General features: G+C 45.1%; 1 protein-coding gene across 1 annotated transcript in view; it reads right to left on the reverse strand.

The window, feature by feature from the left end:
* Positions 1–24729, reverse strand: part of EFCAB6 (EF-hand calcium binding domain 6) — a 268908-nt gene that overhangs the window by 112606 nt on the left and 131573 nt on the right. Inside the window, exons 27-28 of the mRNA XM_060258537.1 lie at positions 18509–18605; positions 6491–6609 (exon numbers count right to left, since the gene is read on the reverse strand). Of these exons, the coding sequence (XP_060114520.1) occupies positions 6491–6609; positions 18509–18605 (216 nt within the window). The remainder of the gene's footprint in view (positions 1–6490; positions 6610–18508; positions 18606–24729) is intronic.

The following is a 24729-nucleotide window of genomic DNA, read 5'->3' on the forward strand; positions in this document are numbered from 1 at the left end:
CCAATTGATGTAACAACTTAATTCACCATTAGTGGTTGTGTCAATTAATCTGAAGATTTTCCTATTTCTCCACTGCTGAAAGTCATTAATCACCTTCCTTTTGTGCCGCAAGAAGGGTGTCAATGGGGACGTAGATGGCACTAAGATTGTTTTATATGTATCTCACAAATCTAGAGTAAGTTTTTTAACTATGGGTTAAAAATTAGACTTTTACCTCTCAGTTTTCTCATTCTAAAGAGCTTCCTGCAAGAATACATTAGGTAGAAAAGATTTTTCAATGTTCAACCAAGCTTTATTGCAAGTAGAAGAGACATATAAAATGATACTCATTAACTGGAATGCTATATAATATTTTCAAAGAATTGGCATCCCCAAACCTCCAAATTTAATGAGAGTATTTGAAATTATATGCAAGGCTTTTTATTGTCCCACAAAAATTTGTTTTAAAAAGATTGCCATTTTTGAATACATTTAGAGAGTGGAATTGGCAAATTTTGAAATAAAAATAAAAACTTGGGCAGTAAAAATGTTTTAATGAAGTCTGTTTTCTCTAACAGGGAAAAGTTAACTTTACGCCACCGTATAAAAGTAGTTTTGATATTATATAAAGCAGCATAATTATATGAAAATAAATCATTTAGATTTAGAGGAATAAAGATTCCCAAATGGCATGCACTAAAGTGTCAGGCTTCTGTTGGGCTACTCTGTGTTTTAATATTTTAATAGATTTGGCCGTCTTGGTAACGTATTTTTGTTTTAAAAATTGTAAATCTTTCTAAACAGCAGATGTTTCAATTAATTCCAATTTTTCTCTTTCCCAATTTAACTTGGCCAAAGTTCTCCCCCCCCCCCCCCATTTTTAGATGTCTTTTTTAACATAGGCCGTTTTCCCACTTACCTTACCCCGGAGCGACGTCCCTCTTCACCACGCTGCATCTGCGCGGATTTCGCACAAACTGCTGTGCAGCACCAGGAAGAGCCGCGTAGTCCCGGGGCTTTTGCGTCGCAAATGTAAACCGCCAAAAAGCAGGTTTACATTTGCGACGCAAAAGCCCCGGGAATACACGGCTCTTCCTGGTGCTGCGCAGCAGTTTGTGCGAAATCCGCGCAGACGCAGCGCGGTGAAGAGGGACGTCGCTCCGGGGTAAGGTAAGTGGGAAAACGGCCATAGAGATTGTAGCAATAAGCTCTGGGACTGATTTTTGTTTTGTTTTATTACAGGCTGAAGCAATCACATTTAGTTTGCCCCTTATAACTGCGTAGAATGAATCCTAGATGTTTTCTTGAGAAGCATCATAGTACGAGTTCAAAGCAATTTTTTTTTTATGTTTAGTTATTTCATCACAAATACTCTCTTTTGTGAGCAATTATTTATTCGATGCAGGGGTTTTTGTAGCAGGAACTCATTTGCATATTAGGCCACACCCCTCTTATTTAGCCAATCCTCCAAGAGCTTACAGGGCTCTTATTACAAGGCCTACTGTAAGCTCTTGGAGGGTTGGCTATATCAGGGGTGTGTTGTCTAATATGCAAAGGAGTTCCTGCTACAAAAAAAGCCCCAATATGCAAAGGAGTTTCTGCTAAAAAAAAAAAGCCCTGATTCAATGACCATCTTAGTCCTTTGTCATCTAACTGCTGAATAGAAAAAGAGAATGTAACCCAAGAGTAGTCAGAAACAGTTCTGGTTCCAATATCAGCTGTCTTGATATTATTCATGAATGGTTTTGATGTCAATAATAAATCTATCTATGTATAAATATCATGCAGAAATGAATAGTAAGTATATTCTCTAGTGCCAGGATTGAGTACACCACACATCAGCTGGGCTATAAAATTCAAGAATTCTGTGTAGTTCAGTAGGTTGCAATATACCCTTCTTTTTAGACTTGTTTTTATGGGTTCTGTCACAACTTGGATCGATGATTTAGTTAAGGTCATCGCCCATGAGGAGTTCTTCCTGTTGAAAGGCCCTCAAATTATTTAGAACCTTTTAAAGAAAGTCTAGCTGAGCCAAATTCAGAGTATAGATGGAAGCTATGGTCAAGACATCTTGGGAATCAGCAAACTAAAATGGACAGGAATGGGTGAATTTAACTCAGAGGATCACAACGTCTATTACTGTGGGCAAGAGTCCTGTAGAAGAAATGGTGTGGCCTTTATAGTTAACAAGATAGTGAGGAAGGCAGTAATGAAGAGGAAGAGGAAGTGGTATCCTAACAACTGGAAGAGAACCCAACGCAGAAGAAGAAAAAATGTAACCAGCAGTAGCAATCAAGAGACGTTCTGAGCCTCTGCTGCTCAGCAATTGGTTCCAGGATCTCCCCGCAGATACTGATAATGAACTAGGGCTGTCAACTAAAAAAAAATTCAGTAATATCTGGATTCGGAAATATTCAGTAATAAATTTTTCGGTAGTCCGGATATTAATGAATAGTGGTATTCGGATATATCCGAATATACAGGTATATTCAGATATATACGCTATTCGACTCCCATTATACCCTATGGGCTATTGAAGTCAATGGGAAAATAAGGTATATTGGAAGCCACCTGGAGGGGAGGGGGTTTGAGGAAGGGCACCCAAATTTGCAGGAAACCTGAAGGGGACTCTCCCCTACAAAACCCCCAAGTCCCAAAAAGATTGGGTCAGGGAGTCCCATTCCAGGGGCACCCAAAGAGGGTGCCCCTATCCCACCATTATACCCTATGGGCCATTGAACTTAGAGCATAATCAAAGGCTGCTGGAAAATAGGTTTGAGGGAGAGCCCTCCAAACTGCAGGGAACCTGCAGGGGACTCTCCCCTACAAAAACCCCAATTCCCAAAATGATTGGGCCAGGAGGTCCCCAAAAAGCCCATTGCTACCAATCCTGGGGAAATAACAATTAGCCACTTCCTCCACTATAATTGCTGTGGGAAAAGTGGCTCTGGCCAGAAGGGGGTTTGAGGGAGAGCCCCCAAAACTGCAGGGCAGCTTCAGGGGACTCCCCCACATGCAACCCCCCTGGCCCAAAAAGACTGTACCCATCTGGCAGCAATGGGTACCCACGGTCACCTGTGGAAGAGAGGACAGTGAAGGGTATGGACCCAAGAGCCGCCCCACCCCACCACCTGGTGGCCTTACCTAGCAACCACCCCTTGCCCTCCGGGCAGGCAGCCAGGAGGCAGTTGAGGTCTGAGGACATGAAGATCTGAGCATCGTGTGCACTCCCTGGAAACTTCACCACTAGATCCATAAAAAGTCCCTGCTGGTCGCAGGATGCCAGCACGTTAAGGCTATAGAAGTGGTACCTGTTTCAGTACACCATGGGATCCTCCCCCGGGGCCACCAGTGTAACATGGGTGTAGTCCACGGCCCCCATGACATTGGGGAACCCCGCAAATGTCACGAAGCCAGCTCTGGCAGCCCGTAACTCCACCTTGCCTGTCGGGAACCACACATGCTGTTGGAGGTGCTGTAGCATGTCGTCTAGGAAGGAGTGGAGACAGCAGCTGTCCAATGATTGGGAGACCTCCAGGACTTCGGCCACCAAACCCTGGAAGGAGCCCGTCACCAGGAACTGCAGAGAGATGAGGACCTTCTGTATGATAGGGATGAGGCGCAGACCGGTCACCTGGCTGCAGAGGCTTGGCCCCAACTGCTCACAGAGGACCTGGATGGCAGTACGGTCCAGGCGAAACTGGTCCAGACAGGTGGCATCCTCAAGATGCAAAGTGCTCAGCTAATTCCTGGTACCTGTGTTCCCAACAGTGTCTCCACCGCCACTATGCGATCCACACGTAGAGTGCAGGGAGGATGTGCAGCAGGTGCACCCTCGGGGGTCCCAGCGGTGGGAGGAGGGGACACCACCCAGCACGGTCCACCATGGTTTGTGTGCTGTGGCGAAGGCCAAGGTGAGCACGCAGGCTACCCAAGATGCTTAACCACGGCTTCCCTACAGAAATGGGGCCCTGCTGGCCTAGGAGGACCAGCAGCTGGGGGCCGTGGGGGAGACCAGGTGCTGCTGTTGTCCCGTGGGAAAGCTGGGCAGGGCAGAGTGAGAGCGGGCACCATTAGCCAGCCGCATCCAGCAGCCCCCGCATTCCACTGGCTGTGGAAGGGATGGCAGCAGGCAGATTGGCCTCAGCAGATAGCAGCCGCCAATCAAACTGGTCTGAGGCAGAGAAGGCGCTGCTGTTTGGCTTGGTGGCTGAGAATGCCACAGTGGCGCTCGCTGCCGCAAGAGCCAGTGGGGCAACCTCCCGTCACTGGGATTTCTGGCACATGACAGCTGAGCGGGTGTTGGCTGTGAGCCAGGTTCCCTGCACAGAGCAGTCCACCCTGAAGCACTGGGATGACTTCTTTGGCCCCGTCAAGAAGCGGGTCCGCCACCCCATCGTTGAAGGGTCAACCTATGAGGAGGCAGTGGCTCGGGCCCTGACAGATTTTAAGGCTATAATGGGACCTCTTATCCATCCAGTAGCTGTGGCTGGCCATGGTGTTGAGGTGATCTGCAGTAGGTCAGCACACCCCACCCTGAAGGCCTCGCCACCACAGGGTGCCGGACACTGATGGCCCCACTATTTGCCACCCCAGGTGACTCCCAGGAATCCTTGAGGGCTGTCACAAGCTCCATGGTGGATTCAGAGCCGGGAGGGTGCTCTGGCGAGGCAGCTGAGAAGTGGTCATGCCTGCCCAGCACGTCCGGAACGGAAGGTCACCAGGTCCTGTGCCCCCCCCCCCCATCCGGCCTGTCAGGACCAGCGTCAGGAGGTGGCAGATAGGGAGGAGGACATTTTGAATGAGGAGGGGATGGATGCTTGCATGGCGAGCCTCTGTCTGACCATGGATGATGAACGGCAAGAGGCCCCTCGAGGTGTGAGGGTGACTGTGAGGCATAGCGCGCGCACGCAACTACTCCTGTCCCATTCTGCAGGTAGCCGCACCATGACACTAGCAGCCGATGTGGTGGAGAACCTTCGGAGAGCATCCCCACACAGACGATTGGTCATGGCAGCCTTGCTCATGCTGCATACCTTGGATCTGCCCACATCCCCTCCCCCTGACCCAGGAATGTGGGAGGGGCGGCTATGGGAACCATGTGTGCAGGGCAACCACTGCCTTTCCCCCCACCCCCTGAGCCCTAGCCGGGAGGAGCAGATGAGGGAGCTGGGAGCAATGCAGAGGGGTGTGCAGACGGGCGGGAGCTGGGACCCAGAGCTTGGGGACCGCAGCCGGCTCAGAGAATCCCCACTACCCTATCATCCATGTGGGTGGCCATCGAGTGGGACCGGCTGGAGGGACACTGGGAATGGCAGGAGGTGACGGCCACAGCCCAACACTGGATGGCGGGGATGGAGGGGACGATTTCCGCAGCCACGGGCCACCTGTCCAGGTTTCTGGCCATGACGAGACAGTCACAGGAGTGGGGCGCTAGGACTGAGAGGCTGCTCGACAATATCTACCAGTCTCTGCTGGGCGGTCGAGCAGCTGCTCCTGCCGTTCCTGAGCCAGCCCCGCCTCCGGTGAGGTGGGCAGGGGGGCGTTGCACGCGGACACTGTCGGGGGCGCCGTCCTGGATGGCGCGGCTGCCCCTGATTGTGGGGCTGCCCGCCCCACAGATATGTCCCACGGGCAACTGCCTGTGCCCTCGGCAGTTTGAAGCACGTGCCTGCGAGTGTGATGGCTGGCAGCCCCTCTGCAGCCTGCTGCTTGTGACTACAAAGTGCACAAAGTCCTTATTCAAGGGGGGACCCCGGCTATGGGGGTGTGGGGGCGGATTGATGCACAAGCATGCATCATAGCAGTCTTGCACCCCTCGTGGGGGTGCTGTACACAGCAGGTGGGGACAAGCGGCATCAGCCCGACTGAAGGTGCCAGCGCCTGTGATGCATGGGTACCTGGAGCACGTGGCCTATGTCCTGCCAGGGGACTCCTGTGGCATGGGGAGGCACCGTCCAGGCAGGGAGCCCACGGGAAGGGAACTGCCAGGGGCTGGGCACCACCCTTTTGCCGGGGAGGCTGCTCCATGGAGCTGTCTGTAAGTTTTCCCCGGATGCCTCCCCAAGGACTGAATGGCCATGCCAGGGGACTGGGTGTGTATGCGACAGGGATGGGGCATACGGGCAGCCTATCTGCGAGGACCACTCTCTCTGCCACCAGGTGTCACGTGGAGTGACACCCCGGCCAGCGCTGACCAATCCATGGCGTCCCTGCCGCATTGGCCCCCTGCCATCCTCGTTCTCATTCTACTCTTGCAGTCGACGCTGCAGCGTATTTACCGGAGCAATGTGCAGGATGAGAGGCTTGCCCGTGGCAGCGTTCCGGCACCCCAAACCCCTTAGGAAGCCGACAAGCGGCACCGAAGTTCCACCCAAGCAGCCAGCTGCCACGTATGGATTGGGCTGTAAGCTTTATAGTGAAGAGATCCTGGTATAAAAACCATCTACTTTATCATTACATTCCATGGTCTACAAATAAAGTTAAGCTTTTAAAAATCATACTGTCCTACCTTGCCCAGATTTTTTCAAATTCTTTTGGATTTATGGGCATGCCACATCTGTACAGGACATCTTTCAGATCCTTTTTCAGAACAATGTTATTTCCATCGCTATCGTATTCGTGGAAATACTAAAACATGAGATGACATTAATAGAAACAATTAAGTTTCCAGACTTTCTCTGTAGTCTTGAGGACTATATACTTGGATTTCCGATTTTTTTTTTTTTACAAAGCCCCTCATCAAAAGCTCATGCATAGAGGTCGGCATGAACCGGGGAAATGGAGGTCCACTGGTGGAGTGAGGTTTTCACGAACCATGAATCTCTGATGAACTCCTTCATTGGACAAACTGGTTTGAGAGTTTGGTCCCCTCCTGAGTGATCTCCAAAGCCACTGCCCACCTCTGGGTCAGGCTGGCCTGCCAGAATGAGCTCTGTAGGCTATTATAGACCTATTATAGGGGTCACAGAAAACAATTCCACACCATCCTCTATATGAAAGCCCTTCAAGTACTTGAAGATGGTGATCATATCACCTCTCAGCCACCTCCTCTCCAGGCTAAACATCCCTAGCTCCTTCAACCTTTCCAGACCCCTCACCATCTTCATCGCCCTCCTCTGGACCGGTCCCAGCTTGTCTATATCCTTCTTAAAATGTGGTGCCCAAAACTGAACACAATACTCCAGGTGAGGTCTTACCAGAGCAGAGTAAGGTAATACCATCATTTCACGTGATCTGGACACTATACTTCTGTTGATACAGCCCAAAATTGCATTTTCCTTTTTAGCTACCACATCACACTGTTGACTCATGTTCAGGGTGTGATCCACTAAGACCAGTGGATCCTTTTTGCACATGCTACTGCTAAGACAACTCTCCCCCATCTTATAACCATGCATTGGATTTTTCCTACCTAAATGCTGAACTTTGCATTTATCCGTGTTAAAATTCATTTTATTGGTTTTAGCCCAGTTTTCCAGCCTGTCAAGGTCATCCTGTATCCTGTTTCTGTCTTCTACTGTATTTGCAACCCCTCCCAATTTAGTATCATTGGTAAATTTAATAAGTATTCCCTATATTTTTTCATGCAAATCATTTATAAAGATGTTGAACAAAACAGGTCCCAGGACAGATCCTTGGGGCACTCCTCTTGTCACTCCTCTCCAAGAGGATGAGAAACCATTTACAAGCACTCTTTGGGTGTGATCTGTCAACCAGTTACAGATCCACCTAACGGTAACAGGATTCAAACCACATTTTGCCAACTTGTCAACAAGGATAGTATGTGGAACCTTATCAAAAGCTTTCCTGAAATCAAGATAAATGATGTCTACAGCATTCCCCTGATCCAGCAAGGTAGTCACTTTCTCAAAAAAAGAGATCAGGTTAGTCTGACATGACTTGTTCTTGAGAAACCCGAGCTGGCTCTTAGTAATCACAGCCGTTCTTTCTAAATGTTCCAGGACTGACTGACTGATGATTTGTTCTAAAACTTTTCCAGGTATAGATGTCAAGCTGATGGGTCAGTAATTACCAGGATCCTCCTTTTCCCTCTTCTTGAAGATGGGAACAACATTCGTCTGCCTCTAATCCAGTAGCTCCTTAAAGACTAACGAAATTTGTTGTAGGATATGAGCTTTTGTGTGTCACTGCTCAGTTCTTCATATACAGCTAGAATGTGAGTTAATCTCTCCTACATATTGGGAAGTGATTTCAGATGCCAGATGACATTAGCAGGCAAATGGCAATAGCAGGTAGCAGATATGAACTGTTATCTTCCATATCAATGTATCTGGGAAAGTGTGCTTGCACGCTTTGCACACAAAAGCTCTTACCTTGAATAAACTTTTGTTGGTCTTAAAAGTGCCACTGAGATCAAAATTTGTTCTACCAACTCAGCTGCCCTCCTGAACAATAGCAGGTGTGATTGGATTAGGTGTGATATGAAGGAAGGTAGGAGGTGTGAAGAAATCAACATTGGTAATGAGGCAGAAAACCCAAGTCTAAATTCAGTCCAGGTGGCTGCATTATGTTGAGCTTCGTTATCAGTTGCAATTAAGCAGTCCCTCTTTCTAAACTCCCTTTCAAATTTCATTGTAAGATAACCACTACTTTCAGGTCAGCAACTGAATGTCCTGGAAGAATAAAATGTTCTACCACTGGTTTTGGAATCTTGTTGTTTCTGATATCAGACTTGTGTGGAATTATTTATGGAAGGCACCGGCCTGTTTGTAGAGGGTGGAAAGGCATTACTGAAACATGGCACAAATCACATTAGAGCAGGGTTTCCCAAACTTTTTTCCCCTGTGGCCTGGTTATTTTTACACTTCTCCTTTGTGGCCCACTAAAATTTGTTGGTGGAGCAAGGAGACTTTGGGGGTGGAGCTGGGAGATAGGGATTATGTCATTTCCTGTGGTGTCACTTCCAGGTCAAGTGCCAAGTGATATCACTTCCAGGGCACACTCAACCAAAACTCCACCTCTTCCTGTGATGTCACTTCCAGGGCACTCCCCCAAACCTGCTTCTTCTTCTGAAGTAACTTCGTTTTCAGAAAAATCTCTCTGAAACTCATGCTGAGCCAAAATGGGGGTGGAAAGTCGGCGGTCTGCAACTTTTTCATACATTCCCAGAGTGCTCTCTTTCCACCCCCACACCTGCATGCACCTATCTGTTTGTGTGTTCTTCTCCAGCTTGCAAGCACTTTTAATGCCCATGTTCAATTGCCTGCACCACCTACACACCCCTTCCTCAATAGCACTGGCCAGTGTACGCAGTTGGGAATGCTGTTGCCATTGCCATCAGGAATGCCAGCATTGTGTACCACCCAAACTGGGTCCTGGCAGCTGCTCTACCTCTAAATATGCTGAAACATTTAGTAGGCCTTTCCTTCAGCTGCTACTGCTAGAACTCTGCCTCAAGCTACAACCAAGCTTGCTTGGTTTCAAGAAAATCTTTTGACAGCTATTTTTCATACTTTGCCTTGGCTGAAATATTGAGAAATTGCTATGAAAGGTAGCAGAGAATTGTACTGCAATTAGTGAATAAATTTCAAGTTATATGAAGTTCATACAAGCTTTTCTACAGTTATCTCAAAAAGGATATTTATGAGGGGCTTGCAGCTTTTTACTGGCTGTGTTTCACATGCCTTTAAAAGCAATCTGTTGTGCAGATATTTAGCCAGTGAACTTATTTCATCCTTTTTAATATCTACAGGAGGAGTTTAATTTTGGTGTCAAGACAGCTATTAAAAGCAGGACCAGTAAAATGGCGCCAAGTTCATAGTACCATCACTTCCAGTGCTGTTGAGATATACAGCAGTAATCTCTAACAATCTCTTTCTGCCCCACACCTCTCAATCTCACTCAATCACACAGAAATCTCATAGAACGGCCAGCTGGCTACAACTGGGGGTGCCAACTTTTCATTGGCAGAGCTCCTATGTCTATAACAACAGTATGACGAACAGCAAATTATCTTGAAACATCTTTCCCTAACTTAGACAAAGCAACTGAGCTGAGGCGGTGTTATAGAGAAGTTTGCTATTTCTTTTGTCTTTCCTTCTTTTGGTAGCAAACAGGTATTGGAGAATATGAGTTGCTTGGCTATCCCCTTCCTTTCTACTTTTTTCTTTTATTCTTTCCTGTAGATATTAGAGAAATAATGTCTAGGTAGTGCCACTCCCCTCTCTGCAGATTCTTTGAATAAGGGCAAAAAGATGGTAACTATTTCCTGAGGTCTGTGAAAACCTCAGAGTGGAGGTAAGATCCACTAAGAATGTAATTTTCTTCATGGGGCATGAGGCCATGGGTTGCATTTAAGGGTATTAGTATTTTGACCATTGTCCAACTCCAGTTGAAGAAAACCCAAAACATCTCCCACTCAGGTTCAAACGGGATCTACATCCCTCTCCTCACATCAAGCCCAGAAGACTTAACATATGTTATTATACACTTTGTTGGCAGACGTCTTTCTGAAGGCTATCAGGGAGCTCAGTATATCTCCGAATTAATGCCTCTCAGCTCCCAAGCTGTCAACTTTAGCAGGTCCAGGCAAGGAAAACTGGGCTAAAACCAATAAAATGAATTTTAGCAGGGATAAATGTAAAGTTCTGCATTTAGGTAGGAAAAATCCCATGCATAGTTATAGGATGGGGGAGACTTATCTTAGCAGTAGTATGTGCGAAAAGGATCTAGGGGTCTTAGTGGATCATACGCTGAACATGAGTCAACTGTGTGAGGTGGTGGCTAAAAAGACAAATGTCATTTGGGGCTGTATCAACAGAAGTATAGTGTCCAGATCACGTGAAGGTTTGTATCGCTTTACTCTGCTCTAGTAAGACCTCACCTGGTGTATTGTGTTCAGTTTTGGGCACCACATTTTAAGAAGGATATAGACAAGCTGGAACGGGTTCAGAGGAGGGCGATGCAGATGGTGAGGGGTCTGGAGACCAAGTCCTATGAGGAAAGGCTGAAGGAGCTGGGCATGTTTAGCCTGGAGAGGAGGTGGCTGAGAGGTGATATGATCACCATCTTCAAGTACTTGAAGGGCTGTCATCTAGAGGGTGGTGTGGAATTGTTTTCTGTGGCCCCAGAAAATGGGACTAGAACCAATGGGTTGAAATTAAATCAAAAGAGTTTCCGGCTCAACATTAGGAAGAACTTCCTGACTGTTAGAGCGATTCCTCAGTGGAACAGGCTTCCTCAGGAGGTGGTGGGCTCTCCTTCCTTGGAGGTTTTTAAACAGAGGCTAGATGGCCATCTGACAGTGATGAAGATCCTGTGAATTTGCAGGGGGTTGGACTAGATGTCCCTAGAGGTCCCTTTCAACTCTATAATTCTATGATTCTAAGGATGGATGGGATGGAAGATTCATCCTGTTTAGACTCTTCCAAGGGGTTTTAGGCTAGATCCTGGAACCATACTTGCCAAGGCCAGAATGCAGCAATGAGGACCACTTAGGCCTGAAGTTTGTTAATCTCCACCTTGTGGAGAAATTGTGCTGGAGAAAGGGATACAGGATTTTGTCTAGCCACTGGCAGTTCAGAACAGAACTGGCCACCCAAGCCTAAGAAATGGGAACAACTTTCGAACTAGATGTTGTGGAGTGCTGTGATGTTGGAGGCCATGGTTCCAGCTAAATCTGGATGACACTGTCCTTGAGCTCCTTTGAGATGTCTTTGTCACCCAAGGAGAGGTCAGAGGCCCAAAGGTATGTGGCTTGAGGACATTTGAACCTGGTGAAAAACCTGGGGATCTGGCAGTTTTTGGGTGATGCAAACAGATCCATATAAGCCATTCTGAACATTTGATAGATGGCAAGAAATACCTGTGGGTTCCACTTCCACTCAGACTGATTTAGCATTCTTCAGCTTAACCAGTCAGCAATTATATTGTCTATCCTGGCCATATGTATCTCCTGGTTCACACCACCTTGGTCTAACATACTATAGAAATTACCCCAGAGAAAATAGTAAGGATAGGTCACCGACCCAGGCCTTGGTTGGTGGAATAAGTAGTTCAGCAGGAGGAACTTGGTTACCTGGGCATCACAGAACAATCTCATAGACAGCCGCAGCTGGTTCCAAAACTGGCTGGTGGCTTCTGCATAGATTTTCGGCAATTAAATGGGATCTCCACGTTCAGTACCTGCCTGATGCTGAGGATGGATGGCCTGCTGGATTTGCTGGCCCGGGTTCTAGTCATATCTACCCTTAGGGTGACCATAATGTCTGAAGGCCAGCCAGGGACACCTTTGGGGGGGGAAGGTAGGGGTGTGCGCGCGCAAAGCGCGCGCGCCGCCGGAAACAGGAAGTGGCGTCACTTCCGGTGATGTCACTTCCGGTGATGTCATGCCACCGCCGGAAACAGGAAGTGACATCACTTCCTGTGACATCATTTCCCCCGCGCCACCTGCCAGAAACAGGAAGTGACGTCACTTCCGGTGATGTCATGCCACCGCCGGAAACAGGAAGTGACATCACTTCCTGTGACATCATTTCCCCCAAATGCCACTGCCAGAAACAGGAAGTGACTTCACAGCACTTCCTGTGACGTCCCCAAAAATCCCCCAAATATCACTGCCGGAAACACCAAGATTATTTATAGAGAGGGAAAGGGGGAAATAAAGTTAAATAAAACTCTTTTTTTACTTTTTTCAACGTGAGAAGACTAGAGAGAACGGGTTCCGCGCTGAGAAGCCAGACAGATTCCAGTGAGATTCCAGGGGAAGTTCTCCAAGAGAGTTATGCCTACACTATTAGTACAGTGTAATGAAGCAGAATTACAGAAATCCTGACTGTCATTTGGAATAAAAAGAGAGCCATCTCTTAGAACGGGATGGTGGTGCAAATGTAAAAAGGAGCTCCTTTGATGTATCACTACTGCATTTTTACATGCAAAACTGGTATGAACCTCTCTCTGGGTCCACACTACTTACATACAACTCTCTATCACAGATCTGTAGGAAAAACAGTATGCTAAGACACTAGGGTCAGGTTCCCTGCATAAGAACATAAGAGAAGCCACGTTGGATCAGGCCAGTGGCCCCTCCAGTCCAACACTCTGTGTCACATAAGAACATAAGAGAAGCCATGTTGGATCAGGCCAGTGGAGGGAGGGAGCTCCCTCCAAGTGGGAGAAAAAATCAAGAAGGTAGGCTGGAAATGGGGCCTGCAAACCAGAGCAGGCACGTTCTACCACACTCTCCATTCTCTGCATGGTTCTGCCTAGAGTCACATGTCTTTACAGGTCTCTCATGTAAAAATAATTCCGTCATGCTTCCAAGCACATAGTGCCACATTTAGCTTGTGATAGGTGCTCTTGAGATTAGTGCCCTTTAGATTGTTTTAGAAATGCTCTTTAGTTTAGGCTTCTTTCTTTCCTTTCAACTGCAACCTGAATGTGAACTGAATCTACTTTAATAAATGTAATCTTTATTTTGTAATATTCTTCTTGGGAGATTTATTTTCTTCACTCAATATCACACTTCTGTGACTGGACGAACTCTGCTGTATTAACCAAATATCACAATAATAACACCCAATGAGGCTGATGGGCAGTAGATTCAAGACAGACAAAGGAAGCAGTTTTTTTTAACTCAACAGGTGATTTAAATGTAGAATTCATGACCAGAGGATGTAGCAATGCCCACAAGCATAGATAGCTTTAAAAGGGGAGCAGTTAAATTATAAAGGCTAGGTCTATCAGTGGCTACTAGCCATCATGGCTGAAGAGCACCTCCATGTTCAGAGGCAGTAAACCTCTGCATCCCAGAGCCAGGAGGCAACTATCAGGGGAAGGCCTCAGCCTCTGTGCTCTGTCATTGGACCTCCAGAGGAACTGGTGGGCCACTGTGTGAGGCAGGATGCTGGACTAGATGGACCACTGAGCTATGGCCTCTTTCCAAATTCAATTAATTTGAGTATATTAAAAATTGTACTTGTACAAAAAAAACTGTACAAATTGTAAGAATATCAGAACTGATGACAGTAAATAAAAGAAGCCACTTCAGTCGACCATCATCCCCTCCAGCCATTAAAGAATTATGGAAATTTTAATTTCAAAACACAAACACCATTGCTTGCCTCTGCATAGCAACCCTTTCTAAATAGTCTCCTGATCCCCATCCAAGTAAAAACTGGGATAACCCTGCTTAGCTTCATGAAATCTAATAAGACCAGGCTAGCCTATCTACACAGGTCAGAAATATGAGGACTTTAAGAAACTGGTCAACATCAGCCCAAAAGCTGTTAAGACTGGTACTGCACAAATGACAACATTCTAACAGTCACATTCACTCAAAACGACTGCTTATAAATGAAATCTCAACCCTTTTATACAAAAGAGAGACCTGGGAATATAAGATTTCATTAAAAGGCACTTTTTTGCGACAAGTTAAGATATTTTACCATGCAAGTATTGATTCAGTTGAGGATTGTGTGGCAAAAATATGAGCTAGCTCTACAAAATGCAAAATACACACACTGGGGTCAGTTCCATTATAGGGCATCTGACCTCTCTAAGGACCTGCTCCATTTTTTGGAGAGTGCTGCATGACATAAAGCACAGGTCATTTGTCTGTCTTCCTCTCCTCTTCAAAGTCCATCCATTTGCAGTTTCCCTCACTTGCTAAAATTTAAAAGGAATGTCCATCTGGGAAACCCAAGAAGCCTCCCAGTCTCCAGAATCTACCTTACATCAGATGGCAAAGTTATAAATATCAAAACATTCCGTATCTAGCAGAACTCAAAACAGACAAGCTGCATGCTGTCTGTTCTGCTTAAAATACCACAATGCATTTGATAAGCAGCATTTATTTCAATTCCAGGAGATGCATGATCAAAATGCAAGCTTCAAGCCCCCACAGTGCATGCACATTGAGAATTACCAGTCCCAACACACTATTTATTTGCTGTTTTCAGCCTACTATCACATCTGAGCCTGGCTTAATGGAAATAACTTGTTTCATCTACATCCAAGCTCATGAGGAGACAACTAATGGGACAAATGAAGTCTATTTGCACTCAGTTCAGAACAGATAAATGAAAGCAGATACAGTGGAGGAAAGCTGTTGCCTTCAACAGGGCTTTTTTGTAGGGGGGGAAGCAGGAACTCATTTGCATATTATGCCACACACCCTGACAACACCATTGTTTCGTTCAGGGCTTTTTTTTTTTTTTTTTAGAGAAAGCCCAGCAGGAACTCATTTGCACATTAGGCCACACTAGGGTTGCCAAGTCCAATTAAAGAAAAATCTGGGTACTTTGGGGGCGGAGCCAGGAGACTTTGGGGGTGGAGCCAGGAACAAGGATGTGACAAGCATAATTGAACTCCAAAGGAGTTCTGGCCATCACATTTAAAGGGACGGCACACCTTTTCAATGCTTTCCTTCCATAGGAAATAATGAAGGATAGGGGCACCATCTTTTGGGGCTCATAGAATTGGACCCCCTGGTCCAATCTTCTTGAAACTTGGGGGGTATTTTGGGGAGAGGCACTAGATATTATACTAAAAATTTGGTGCCTCTACCTCAAAAAATAGCCCCCCCAGAGCCCCCAAAACCCACGGATCAATTCCCTATTATTCCCTATGGGAATCGTTCTCCATAGGGAATAATAGAGTGCCCAGTAGACATTTCCCTCCCCCCCCCCACGCTTTCTAAAGCAGGGAATCCCCTCCCCCCTCCCTCTCACACACACAAATACTTACAAGATTGGGGAACTCTACTTGCTGTGAAAACGAAAGGGAAAAAAAAGGGAGGGGCTGTTCTCCGAAGCTCTTCCTGCCCAGCCTTAAAGGAGCCACACATTTTACAAACGGCTCAGGATCTCAACAATATGAAGCCTACAGGTATGTTCTCCCCCCCCACCCCCCCTTCCCGATTTCTGGGGGGCGGGAGATTAGGCTGCGAACCCAGAAGTCCCAGAGGGGGTTGGGAAGCCTAGGCCACACCGCTTTCAGCCCCCTCCCTGCCTGCCGGGGGGGGGGGGGGGGGAGAAAACAAAAACAAACAGAACTCCCCAGAAAACAAAAAGCTTACCTTCTTGCAGGCAGGGATATAGATATAGCCAGCAGGCGGGCGAAGCGGGAAGGGAAGGGAAGGGAAAGGAAAGGCAGGCCGGAGACTGCTGGGCTGCCGCCCGGCCCAGGCAGCCACCCAGCAGGCGGGAGGGAAGGGAAGGGAAGGGAAAGGCAGGCCCGAGACCGCTGGGCCGCCGCGCGGCCCAGGCAGCCATCCAGCAGGCGGGCCGGGGTCTCCTTCCCCGTGGAGAGACCCCCTGCCCGCCCGGAAGCCCCAACAGGAAGCCACGGCTCAGCGCCGCCACCTCCTTCTCCTCCGAGGCCGCCCCAGCATGCCCCTTGCCGCCCGCGCAGCAGAGAGGCCGGGCGCCGGGCGGAGAAGCGAAGCAGGCCCACGCATGCCGCCTTCACCCAAAGTACTTCACCCAAAGTACTTCTTCACCCAAAGGGTGATTAACATGTGGAATTCACTGCCACAGGAGGTGGTGGCGGCCACAAGTATAGCCACCTTCAAGAGGGGTTTAGATAAAAATATGGAGCACAGGTCCATCAGTGGCTATTAGCCACAGTGTATGGAGCACAGGTCCATCAGTGGCTATTAGCCACAGTGTATGTGTGTATATAACATTTTTTGCCACTGTGTGACACAGAGTGTTGGACTTGATGAGCCGTTGGCCTGATCCAACATGGCTTCTCTTATGTTCTTATGTTCTTTGCCCCTGCAGAGAGTGGAGGGGCGGGGCGCAAGTCCGGCCTGCTCCTGCTCCTCCAGCGTTGCTGCTCAGGGTCCTAGAAGGACCCAGATTCGGGACTTTCCACGCTTCTCCGCAGCTGCTCCTCCGAGATGGGCTCAGGAGGAGCAGCTACGGAGAAGAGGCAGCAGCAGCAGCGCAGCCTCCGCCCGCTTCCGCCGGCTCCTCTCGCTGGCTGGCTAAACCGGGACTTATAATGGTCCCGGTATAGCCAGTCCGGGAGCCGGGAATTGGGACCCAAAAGAGGGACATTCCCGGCTGACCGGGACGATCTGGCCACCCTATCTACCCTCAACCTCACTAAGGGATTTTGGCAGATCCCTTTGTGAGCCCAGGATAGGGAGACCTGTCCTCCACCCCTAGAACTTGCTGTTGCCTATAGAGATAGTTTAGTCTTTCATGAGAAGAGGATCTAACTCAACATGGTCAATTGGGAGGCAAGGCTGATGGCTAACCCGAAAAAATACTAGATAGCCTAAGGCAAGGTACCCTACGTGAGATTTATGGTAGAGTAAGAACAACAAAGTCCAGGCCCTACTACAGTGGGATAAACCACAGGACAAAAAGGTTGCAGAGGTTCCTGTGTCTGGCAGGCTTTTACTTCCACTTCATTCCACAGTTTGCAACCATAGTGAGTCCCTTGACTGATATGGCACAGAAGAAATAGCCGTTCATGCTCCAGTGAACCAGCCCCATTGTGGCGGCCCTTACTCAAAAGCCGGTGTTGAGGAAACCTGACCCCACCCACCCTTCATACTCCAGATTGATGCATCAGGAACCAGACTAGGAGCCATCCTATCACCAGGGTAGGAAGAGCACTCATATTATGTCTAGGTAGAAAACTGTCTGATCGAGTGACTGAAGAGTTAGCCATGCGGTGAGCCATAGAAGCCCCGCAACACTACTTCTGGGGAACTCTGCTCACCCTAATCACAATCCACACACCTCCATAGTGACTACAGAGCATGAAAGACACCAACCCTCAATTCACCCATTTGTACCTAATCCTGAGCCTTACTTATTTCAGATGAAACAAAGGGAAGGATGGGCCACCTTAATGCTTACCGCTTTTATTGACAACAGGAGGGAGCTTTCCTGGGGCTCATCACCCAGACAACTCACCCAAAAGGAGGCATCCGTGACAGAGGCTGGCTGCTGAGGGACCCCACATACCCGTCATGAGTCAGCCAGGACTCAGCAATAGTGAGTCCTCTAAGAAAGAGTACCTCCAATTTATTGCCTTAATTATCACAAGTTCTGGAAACAGCCTCTCTGAGGCCTCAATCAGGAATTACATCCGTAGTGGGGCTCTTTGATTACATTTCTAAAAGCTAAAAAGCACTGAGACTTCAATCCTGCCTAGATTCCCATGGGTACAAGGCAGTGTGATTTTTGCTGACTCCCGCCACCCCCTCCACATGGGAGACCTCCATCCCTCCCTAAGACAATGCCAAGTGCTACCTGACCCCCAGGAGCAGCTTTTGAGGATGCGTTTTGAAATGCCATGGGATGGAGGGGTCGATGATCCCCCATACACACCTTTTCACACAAAGAAATCTAGGCAGCATTCAAGGGAGGTGCTTGAAGAGGGAGCGATGCAGTCTTGTTCAGCTCGTAATAAGTTTTGATCATTAATGAACTATTTATTGCAGCTAAATGGCTTTTTGAAAAAAAATATACCATCAAAGATAAGCATCTTCTGAAGTTTTCAGAGGCATTTTAGAGAAGGATATTTATTTTTCAAAAGTAGAGCTTACCATGGCGAGGTCATTCCATCTGTTTTGTGCTTTGATACAAAGGTAGTGATGAGCTTGTTCACAAGCTAGATCCGCATCTGCAGCTGTCTGTTTGGGTCTCAGAAAGAAAGAAAGAAAAAGTATTACGTTAACTGTGACTTACTTGATGGCATCATTAGGCTTGTTTGGGTAAAATCTTTGATTTTATTTTATAGTGTATTGATTCTTATTTCAAGTATTTATGTAACAATTGCTTTAATGTAGAAGAAGAAGAAGAAGAAGATGATATTGGATTTATATCCCGCCCTCCACTCCGAAGAGGCTCAGAGCGGCTCACAATCTCCTTTCCCTTCCTCCCCCACAACAGACACCCTGTGAGGTAGATGAAGATATTGGATTTATATCCCGCCCTCCACTCCGAAGAGTCTCAGAGCGACTCACAATCTCCTTTCCCTTCCTCCCCCACAACAGACACCCTGTGAGGTAGATGAAGATATTGGATTTATATCCCGCCCTCCACTCCGAAGAGTCCCAGAGCGGCTCACAATCTCCTTTCCCTTCCTCCCCCACAACAGACACCCTGTGAGGTGGGTGGGGCTGGAGAGGGCTCTCCCAGCAGCTGCCCTTTCAAGGACAACCTCTGCCAGAGCTATGGCTGACCCAAGGCCATGCCAGCAGGTGCAAGTGGAGGAGTGGGGAATCAAACCCGGTTCTCCCAGATAAGAGTCCGCACACTTAACCACTACACCAAACTGGCTCTACATATTTACAATATGTAAATATTGTTACAGTTCTCCAACTGAGATTAGCACTGTCAGTGAACCTTCTCACCTCTCAAGCAATTTGGGAGGAGGTAGCAATTTCATGACTCTATATTATAAATTCATGTAGTCGAGTGTTTAAAAAAAATGAACATTTTTGGCAAGGTGAGATACTGGAGGTGAATTAGGCAGCGAACAAGGCTTGGCAGTTCCCAAGTGTGGTAGGGGAGCCCCTAGTTTTGCAGGCTCCTGGTGCCAGCAGTTTTGCAGCTGACTGGTGCTAGAAGCACTGCCTGTGCCTTTAGATCTTAGGCAGGTTCAGAAGCTTGCAACTGCTTCTGTTTTGGAAGGGGTGTGTGTGTCAGAACTTGTAACTTTCCTATGTGCTGTTAGCCAGACCAACTCCATGCTGTAACCTGATACTAGCCCATACTATGCTGTATAAACAACTAACACAAGATCCCAGGGCCTGGCAATATTCTGTGATCACTGAAGGGGAACCGATAGCCTAGGGTCCACATCTGCAGGTGGCCTTTTGAAGCCAGACCGCTTGGCCTTCACAGCAGGAGAGCATCCTCCCTTCTGATGACAGGGCCTGGGAAGGAGACACTTGTCTGCAATCCGTGTGAAAGATGACTTTATGGTATCTCTTCTGACTGCATAAAAAGTAACCAAATGCCAGTACTGGCATTACTGTTATCTCGTACCTCCAGCACTATAGTTCTCAATAAAGATCCTATACTTTGTAACGAGTTTGGGAATCGTCTGAAGTTCTTCAAGTTCTGACATTGTGTGCCTTTTAAATGTCAGCGAGACTGAAGCTGCAGGGGGGAAGGGCGAGCAGGAAGAGCCATGTGTGTGAGAGACAGAGGAAGCCAGAGAGCCCTGTATTCAATTTGCATTCCTTTCAGAAGCCGTGTAGTAAAACGGGATAATAATTTTTTTTTTTACTTTAAATTAATTTTTAATCCAACAGTATTACATTTAAAAATCAAAAAGGAAAACAATGGAAACATAAATAGATACATTGCTATATCTAATCTAATATCATCCTTCAAAGTCTGACCTTCATTGTGCGTTACATAAAACTAACAAAAGTTTAACAATTGGTTGCACAATATACATAAGCAACAGGACTATCAAAAATAAATTAACTTTCTATAATATTGATTCTGTGGAATGATATCATTTTCAGAAAGGGGTACTAAACAGATACTACATGTCTTTCATATTGGTTGCAAGATATATCATATGAATTTAAGCAATTTTGCATAATATGGATGTTTTCCACAGGCTTCTAATGTGGGTGGGTGTTTATCTACCCAGTGTGAGGCTATGACTAGCCGTGCCATGGCTATTAAAATATGAATTAATTCTGATGTACTGGAACTTAACTTTGGTCTTGCAATTATGAAGTAAAAAAATATCAGGTTCCAGTGCTAAGGTTGTGTGGGTAATTTTGCTTATTTGTCTATTTACCTGTTGCCAAAATGCATAAATGTATCTGCATTGCCACCCACAATGGATAAAATCTGCTTTTTCACCACAAGAAATTTTGCAGAGAGGTTCAATGGTGGGATCAATTTTGCTTAGTTTGGATGGAGAACAATACCAGTGTAGTAATGTTTTATGAAATTGGCATTTGATATTTGTAATATCTGATTTCTTCCCATAAGAGTTCCAAATAAGTTCCCAGTGATATTCATCTAGGTTTTTTTTTTTTGCAGTCTTTATTCCATTGTTCCTGATATTGGTAAGTATGAACTTCCATTTGAGAAATTAAGAATTTATATATTTTTGACAGAAGGCCTTTTGTATTTTTTTTTTTTTTACAAAATTTTCATAACTAGTCTGAGGACGGGAGAATACTTCCTTTATCATAGGGGAATAAAACATATTTCTGATTTGTAAGTATTGAAACCAATTAATCTTATATCCCAATTTCTTTTCTATTAAGTTTTTGTCTATGAATTTGTTATTGTGTCTTAAATCTAGCAAAAGTGACCCGTGGTGCAGAGTGTTAAAGCTGCAGTACTGCAGTCCTAAGCTCTGCTCACGACCTGAGTTTGATCCCCGGTGGAAGCTGGGTTTTCAGGTAGCTGGCTCAAGGTTGACTCAGCCTTCCATCCTTCCGAGGTCGGTAAAATGAGTACCCAGCTTGCTGGGGGGAAAGTGTAGATGACTGGGAAAGGCAATGGCAAACCACTCCATAAAAAGTCTGCTGTGAAAACGTTGTGAAAGCAACGTCACCCCAGAGTCGGAAACGACTGGTGCTTGCACAGGGGACCTTTCCTTTCCTTAAATTTAGTAACCTATAGCAACCTTTCTGCCTCCAACTTAGATATTCTGCATTCTGATGACTTGGGAGATACCATTGTTGGTTTATAATTGAGGAATATCTGGAGATATCTAGAACAAATTTAGAACGTTGTTGTCACCAGAAGATAAGTAACAGTTACAAAAAGAGATTTTGGGAAAACTTGGTCTTTGGTAAGAGACAAAAGTTCCACATCACGTCTGACAGGTGGCATGGCTTCTATGGAATTCCAGTCAGTATGATTTTGACCTACTATCACTTTAGTAATTTGAGACAAAACTGTAGCATTGTAGTATGTCCACAAATCCGGATAGTCCATGCCACTAGAGGAGGGTTGAATAAGTGTCTTATGTCTAATCCTGGGTTTGCCATAAATCCACAAAAATTTATTTAAGTCAGATTGCCATTTACCAATTGTAGATTTAGTTAAATGTGTGGGGAAAGAATGAAATAAAAAAAAGGTATTTTGGGAATAAAGTTTTTTTTTAATCAAATAAATCTATCAGGCCAAGAAAATTTTAAAGTGTCCCATTTTTTTAGTTGGGATAACACTGATTTGTGTACTGAGTCATAATTAAATTGTTTTAATTTAAAGATATCTCGGGGAATATGAATACCTAATAGTCTCCAAGTTATTTTAGTCCAATTTTTGTGCCCTAATTGATTGATCTTTTTGGTTATATTATCACTTAAATTTATTGGAAATAATTCCGATTTATTTTTGTTAAAAGTGATGCCTGAAATGGAACTGAATGTAGTTAATAATTCTTGTAGAAATGGTAAAGACTGTATTGGAGAGGAAAGAAAAATAGTCAAATCATCAGCATAAATTGCAAGTTTGTGATGAGTCCCTCCTATGTCTATACCTTTGATTTCTTTATTTTTTCTGATGGCTTCCAAAAGGGGTTCGAACACCAACAAGAACAAAAGGGGGAACATAGGACAGCCTTGCCTTGTACCTTTATGAATCGGGATGACTGGGGAAGAATGTCCATTAACAAAAAGACGTGCTGTCGGAGTATTATAAATAGCGTTTATTGCGTTTTTGAATTAGAAGAGGTAAGTAATGTATTTCCCTGTTATCATTTTTTAAGGAATAAATATGCCTGGCTTTTTTTTGTTCTTTTGCCTTCCAGGCCAAAAGTCTGAGAGATGTTTTTTATCTGATGCAATACTTTTGTTTTGTGTATATTGGTTTTTTTTTAAAATATTTTCATTCTCTAGTGATTCTAAAATCTTTCTTTCCGCTTGTAACTTCTGATATATAGGGTTGCTACCTGTTTTTTTGTGTAGCTGTTCTAGGTTTTTTATTGAATTTTGTAAAGTTATTACAGTTTCTTTTCGTTCTTTTTTTTATATGAAGAAATTGAAATGAGTTGCCCACGAAGAGTGGCTTTGAAAGCCTCCCATCATGCTGAATGGGATGTTTCCTCAGGTAAGTTCTCTGCAAAATATTGTTTTATATTTTTTACTTATGTGTTGTCTAATGTCTTCCTGTCTTAAAATTGTCGTCTTAACCATGCTTAACTGTGCTGTTGGATTATAATTAAGACTCTCCACCTTAAGAATTTTTATTTTTGGTGGCTTTTTTTCTTTTTCCCCTCTGGCTTTGTATGTTTTTTTCTTTTTTAAACTCTCCTTGGGATTATAAAGATCTGTGGACATGTAAATTGGATATTCTTGTTTGGATTACAATTTATAAAGTTCTGGTTTTGAAATATATGGACTATCTGGACTACTTTGTGGACTACTTTCTTGCTGATTGGACTGGACTAATTTGCTTTGGTCAAGAGCATATTATAATTTTGTGGACGTGAGTATATTTCACCCCCTTCTTTGTTTATTCTTGGCCCATTTGAATCATTGTTATGGCAAAGTGATATTGTTTATAGTTTTAATTATTATTATTTGGGTTTGTTAGATTGTTGTTACAAGGGGAAAGCTCTGTTCCTAAACAATTTTACATTTACTCAAAATATTGACTTTTCTTGCCTGGTACTGAGTTAGTTGATAAAAGCTGGAACATTGAGTTCCGAAATAGGCTGGTGAATTGTAAACATAAAAAAAAAAATTAGGTTTGAAAGGGAATATATATTATAGGAAATTTAACAATAGAGATGGCAACAGGGTTCAAGGAGGCCCCCAATAGAGAAAATAGGGCCACAACTCCATCTTCTAACCTTCCTCATATTGGCCCAACTAAATTTACAACTGCAAATATGCAGGAAGATATGAAAGAAATGCAACATACATTATTAACAGCCATTTCATGACTAACTGACAAGGTAGACAACATTGGAGAACAAATGGCTGAAGTCAAACAAGAGCTCCAAGAAAACAGAAAACAGACAGCGGAAACTAATAAGACATTGAAAGCCCTAGATGATCAAGTGGTGAGTAATACTCAAAAGGTTGAACAGTTGGAAAACAATCAAAAGGTGTATGATAGTAGATTTCTCCAGTTAGAAATGGACAGAGCAGCTTATATGTTGAGAATGCAAAATATTCCAGAAGACAAGTCTGAAGACTTGCAGGAAATGCTAAGTGAGGCCTTTGCAGAAATTTTGCAAGTGCCACTGGAAAAAATGGAAGAAGAGATTGATCAAGTTCTATTGAGTTTCACTAAATGGAATGAATTACCCAGCAGAATACATGTGAAGCTTACAAGAACAACAAGAGATAATATCTTGAAACAGACAAGAGATAAACCAGTGGTGATAGCAGGGAACACAGTGAGAATTCTGAAAGAGGTGCCTTGGCCGGTCAGACAGAAGAGAAGAAAATATTATACCTTGATAAACTTTCTAAGGGAGAGAGAAATAGCATATACATGGTTGATTCCAGAAGGCTTGCTTTTCATGTTTGAAGGCAAAAGATACAGGATCAATTCAATCTTCAAGACGGAAAATTTTTTGGAGAAATTTGGAAGAAAGAAGAGAAAAGAAGGAAGGAAAATGGGGAAGAAGAAAGCTCAGAGAAAAAAGATCCACGTGATGCAAAGAAATACCAAACATGACTATGGATCAAAAAAGATAAAGATAAAAAAGATAGTGATAAGAAAGATCCATAATGGCGTCAATAGTTTCTACAAATGTGAATGGACTTAATTCTCCTCTAAAGAGAAGGAAAAATCTTTAAATATTTAACAAAATTGGAAGCTGATA

This window comes from Heteronotia binoei, chromosome 17, assembly GCF_032191835.1.
Source record: "Heteronotia binoei isolate CCM8104 ecotype False Entrance Well chromosome 17, APGP_CSIRO_Hbin_v1, whole genome shotgun sequence".
NCBI lineage: Eukaryota > Metazoa > Chordata > Lepidosauria > Squamata > Gekkonidae > Heteronotia > Heteronotia binoei.